General features: G+C 46.7%; 2 protein-coding genes across 2 annotated transcripts in view; both read left to right on the top strand.

Moving 5' to 3' along the window:
* The first annotated feature begins 112 nt into the window (after positions 1-112).
* Pmar_PMAR028392 (hypothetical protein) lies at positions 113-2,770 on the top strand. Its single transcript, XM_002764822.1, has 7 exons — positions 113-232; positions 348-500; positions 574-719; positions 1,149-1,277; positions 1,535-1,639; positions 1,688-1,816; positions 2,139-2,770. Exons 1-7 carry the CDS (start codon positions 157-159, stop codon positions 2,301-2,303), a joined length of 903 nt encoding a protein of 300 aa, XP_002764868.1. The 5' UTR covers positions 113-156; the 3' UTR covers positions 2,304-2,770.
* A 472-nt stretch (positions 2,771-3,242) lies between these two features.
* Pmar_PMAR028391 (conserved hypothetical protein) overlaps positions 3,243-5,093 on the top strand; it is a gene marked incomplete at both ends in the record, with an annotated part of 5,435 nt that continues 3,584 nt past the window's right edge. The window contains 8 exons of the mRNA XM_002764821.1: positions 3,243-3,358; positions 3,404-3,550; positions 3,778-3,838; positions 3,882-3,984; positions 4,028-4,166; positions 4,202-4,277; positions 4,419-4,657; positions 4,710-4,786. Coding sequence (XP_002764867.1) covers positions 3,243-3,358; positions 3,404-3,550; positions 3,778-3,838; positions 3,882-3,984; positions 4,028-4,166; positions 4,202-4,277; positions 4,419-4,657; positions 4,710-4,786 — 958 coding nt within the window. The remainder of the gene's footprint in view (positions 3,359-3,403; positions 3,551-3,777; positions 3,839-3,881; positions 3,985-4,027; positions 4,167-4,201; positions 4,278-4,418; positions 4,658-4,709; positions 4,787-5,093) is intronic.

The following is a 5,093-nucleotide window of genomic DNA, read 5'->3' as shown; positions in this document are numbered from 1 at the left end:
TATAGTAGTAGTAGTAGTAGTAGTAGTAGTAGTAGTAGTAGTAGTAGTAGTAGTAGTAGTAGTAGTGGTAGTAGTAGTAGTAGTAGTAGTAGTAGTAGTAGTACGTGCTCATTCCAGATCCTATCTTTTGTTAAAACGTTATCGCTATTCCGTTTTATGGTAGTACTCGACATGGCTTCCGGCAAGGGTGGGCCTCCCGGTGCTATGGATGACCAAATAACCCTATTGGACGGTAATATCCAGCTTACCATCATTGTGTTATCGAGCTCCTAGCAGTAGTGTTAGTATTACTGTCTTTATACCCAGTGTTGGTTATTCACAACCGCCAATTCGCTATCGATTTATAGGTCAAAGAGCGGCGGCATCGTTATTGGAAGTGAACAGTGGACCAGTGAGTGAAGGAGCGATGGAAGAGGGTGCGTCATCGGAGTTATCGGCCCTGCTATTGAGGTTGCCGCCCTCAGCAACGGTCACGGATACCGTCGGCGACTGGGGGCAAAGTAAATACCCTCGCTGGGATTCGAACCGGGGACCTTCGTAATTAGCAGATTTTCATTACTGGCTCTGTGTCAGGTAGCACCTATTCTCGATGTGCACAACCTATCGCTTCAGCGGCAGCGTTGGTCGTCGAGTCGGACTATATCCGAAGTCTTGTGCGGTTCCTCGCAGTATGTGTTGTAGCGGCTTCGTATAGTCGGTTTTTGGCTGCCTATTGTGGGGTAGGTCAAGTCAGGGAAATCTAGACTGTGCGTGTGGGGAATCTTGTGGTATCTTTCTTTTTTCCTTCACTTGATATCATCTGGTAGTAGCATGATCAGCTAAATAGGGTTAAGCTTTCGATCCCTCCTATGTGGTTGTTGTTCAATGGAGTTTCACCAGTTTTATGTGAAGTGGCGTAATACTCTTTGAAAACCGCGATATTCGCGGTGATATGCAGTTGTCGTGAAAAATTTTTTCCATATCACTAGGGTGGTGAAAGTCCAATGGTGATCTCGATTATTCTCTCGATGCGATCAGCGAGTCGGTGATGAGTTATTCGCGGCTTTCTGGTTAGAATTCCGAGTGGTGGTTTTGGTGGTCGTTTCGGACGGAATTTCTCTTCCAATCGGAGCTTGTTTTCTCCCCATGAGAGGGTTGATTATTGTCAGATTCCTCAGAAGATAAACCGTCCATGGCAGCATTGGATGTTTACATTGGTGGTAGCCTTCTGTGGTGCGACGGCGATCCATAGGATATGTCGTCCCAGCAGACTGTGGGTGACTGCTGCTACGCCCTTTGTAAGAGCATTTGTGCTATCAATGGTTGGTTGATAGCATGCTACCTTACTTAGCATGGTGTGTGCTTGCAGTGAATTAGGGCTATCCTCTGGGTTCACGTAGGAAACCTTGACTACTAGTGAGCTTTAGTATTACCGCTATGGATGGTAGACGGAATTAGAGTAGATTTGAAATGCAGTAGTGACGCCCTCACTCACGGGATCGATTTTTGTTTCTTTGATCAGTTTCGCTCCGCTAGGATGTTTGTATGTTTTCAGGTTTACTCTCTGATTCAGATGGTTGTGGGGGCGATCCCTCTGACTGCAGACACGGATTATATGAAAAGCGCGCCGGCACTGGGGCTGGCGACCATTGTTGTGGCGGTAATCGAAAGGTCGTGAGTTCGATCCCTGGGGATGGCATTTTTTCAGGCCTCTTCGTTGGGAATACTCATGACTCGATACGCCTATTATCACGTCGACTGCGTGGGTCGGCTAATGATGGGAATTGTCTTTCTCATCTTCCTGTGGTTGAGAACACCACCTGGATATAGCTTCCATGTAGTGGGTGAAGAGGCCCCGGGTTCGATCCGCGGCGACGGCATTTTGAAATGTACAATTGATAGTCTCTCTTTAACGTATTGAGTCGTGGAAGGTTAGCGCAGGAGAAGATATACATAGTCAACTACATGTGTCGGGGATAATTTGAAATCCTGAGGAAGTTTCGGTACATTCTTATTAGTGTCTGATCATCTCTACCCGAATTTTTCATAAGCTCTTGTGATTAGTGAGGAAACTCCTGAGCTCAGCTGAGGAAACCGAACATATGTTGCATGAATAACAAGACAACTATGGAGGGTTGGACTTGGTTTTTTTCCTGCAGTTACATCATTACCTCCACTGCACGCTGTTGGCGTTGGCATTTGGTAGAGTAAAAGGAGACGAAGCCGTGCCGGCTATCGCACAAGCTATTCTGATTGGTATGGCACTACAAGGGGCAGCAGTGTGGGGTACGGACTCGCTATATGACGAGAAGGTCAAGGCGTAGCTCGAAGTTATTTGGGAAAGGAGTGGTATGGCGACGGTGAACTCAGCGTTCGGTTATTTTGGTTGACGATGCTCTTGTCGGACGATTCGGTTTATGAAAAGGCTGGCTTAGCGGAGCGAAGCGCCTTTTGTTGTCCGAGTGAAGTTATCTCTGGTTCAACTGATGTGAGTCGCTAAAGTCGATTTCCACAGCTGCCAATTCCTTGATTGATATATAATGATACGTTTGCGCACAGCGAAGATTTTCGTGATTGTAGATTGTCTGACACTAAGTTGATGGGCAGCTGTGTGTCAGTTGGAGCCACATTCTATAATGTGTATCGTCGACAGTAGCGGCTGAGTATTTTGTACATGCGTGTTCCATACCACTCCATCATCACATCGTCCAAACACATTGCTTATTTCTTTGTCACATAGTATTATACGAAACCGTCACGCGCCACGAAATTGCTCTAATATCAGCATTTCCGCGTGGTGTGGTATTCAAGTTGGTATTACCTTGTCCTGTCTGTTGTGTGAGTGGAAGCGGGTTAATGGGAGAGGCTGGTGGTCAGCATAGGGAAGGTCAACTACATGTGCTGGTGAGTTACCAGAATCGTTGTTGGTTTCTGTTTAATTCTAAGAGAATTTTCATGTGCGCATCTGTACTACTGAGGACATTCAAACACTGGTTGTCGTTTTCACGGTATTGGTGTTAATCGTATCCTAGTGTCGGCCATGACGGCATCTGTCGGATCTTCCTTGGGCGCATGTGGTTCACTTCACATGATTTTGGCGACTAGGAACAGCGGGATAGTGGTTGGAGAATCTGATGGAAAAGGAGGCAAAGTTTGGCCGTACATCGTTCACAACGATCTCACTGCGATGGAGAGAGCGTTATGGCTCAAGTTTAGCGGTTAGTCCAGCAAATCTGCAGTTTCCCTTTTTTCTTCTTCTTGGAATGGGGGTGAGTCCATCGGTGTTGCAAGCGGCAGAGCTGACGTACGCGTCTTATAGAGCGGATCTTTCGGTCGCTGAAGTTGTCTATGCTGAGGAAGTAGCGTTGGCATTGGCGATGTAATAAAAGTTTTTATCGGTAGGAAGACGGAGCGTCGTTTTTAGGTACCAATACGAGGCTCAAGAGGAAGTGAGACGGATCGCGCGGAGCTACGCCTCGTTGAGCGATTATGACACGCAGGAGATATGCCGGGTTGCGGGCTTCGGGAGTACCGGTGAATTCGCTGTAGGTCGTTTTGTGTGGAAGGAGTGGTAGGGGAATGCATTCCCTGATTTGGATTGGATTGGTGTATGCGGGGAAATATGATGTTGTTTGAGTTGAGAGTCGTATTGGTTCGATTGCGACTGTCATTTTTTTCGAGGCAGAAAAAATTCAGTGAAAATTTTGCTAGTAATTTCCTAATTAGAATTGTAAGGTCCTCGTTTTTCGTCAAGATACGCATAGCAAAGGGAATACACCAAAATATGGAGTTCCTTAGGCAAATCTTGCCAATGCTGCATGAGCCTGCGCAGAAGGTCAACACACCGCTCCACTACAGAGTAAAATCGATCATGTGATCGATTTGGACATACTCCTATTTAGGTACGACTGCTGTTGTCTGAGTTGACAAGAGATTGGAGTGCTGAGGGTGAGGAGGAGAGGGAGCAAAGTTATGCCCCCTTGGTTAAGGAACTACCTAGTGAGCGTAAGATTGCAAGATTCATCTTGATTTTCAAGACTCATTTCAGGGTGCAGCGTTTTGGTACCGGGATGTGGTACTGGTAGATTAGTGTACGATGTGGCTGTACTCGGTCACGATGTAGAAGCGAATGATTTCGACGTCATGAAGCTCGCGGCTGCTAATGCTGTGATCAGCGGGTATGGTTGGTATAGTGAGGGGCTGTCCTTAGTGATGATCGTAGGTCTGGTCCGATAGTGATTGAGCCATATTGTTTGGATACTTGCAACAGGATGAAGAGAGACGACCACATTAGAACGGTATTGGGGTTCAGGCGACAGCTGTGGTGGAATACGTTTTGCGTATCTTGGGGTGGTCATGGATAGTTAGATTGATTACTTGTCGAAATTGGCGTTCCTTTCCGAAAAGACGAGTCGAGTCAGGCAGTTCATCGTTCGCAGGTCACTCTGCCGGATTGTGAGATCGACAAGAATGCTCTCAGTCGAGTAAGCGTCAATGGTTTCGAGTTCACAGAGGTAGTAGGATGGGGAGAGATAGTTGGTAAGCAATGGGAAATAGTGGATCAGGCATATGGCTCGGCAGAGAAGCATGAGGCCTTTGATATTGTTCTGACGGCAGCCTTCGTGGACACTGCACCGAACGTGTTTGCGTACATCAAGACCATCGCGAATGTGTTGAAGTAAGGGTCGTGGGTTCGATCCCGGGCAACGGCATGTTATGCATTGTGATAGGCCTGGTGGGAGGTGGGTTAACACGGGTCCATTGGGATGGCTGTACGATGGAGACCGGTTCAATGCGGGTCGCGATGGTACGTCTTCTATTTATCACGCCTATTGGTAGCTGACCCTGACTTCAATATGTGGTTAGTAGTGCACAAGTTCTGCATCGAATAGTGTCTAGAATACGATCCAGAGTACATCACGACTAGGGATATACTACTATACTTACTATAATTGAGATCACTTTACTACTAGGGGTTGGTAGAATCTAAGCACAACTCGGTGATGGTATCGGCGTAGTGTTGTGAGGTTGATTATTGCAATGTGATTGTTAAGTTGGCATCGCCGTTGGCGATGCTGATTCTCACTGCATTGGTTTTTCATGTACTGTGTTAA

The sequence above is a fragment of the Perkinsus marinus genome, assembly GCF_000006405.1.
Source record: "Perkinsus marinus ATCC 50983 genomic scaffold scf_1104296976042, whole genome shotgun sequence".
Taxonomy (NCBI): domain Eukaryota; phylum Perkinsozoa; order Perkinsida; family Perkinsidae; genus Perkinsus; species Perkinsus marinus.
The sequence above is the reverse complement of the archived record's forward strand: the minus strand, read 5'-3'. Positions and strand labels throughout refer to the sequence as shown.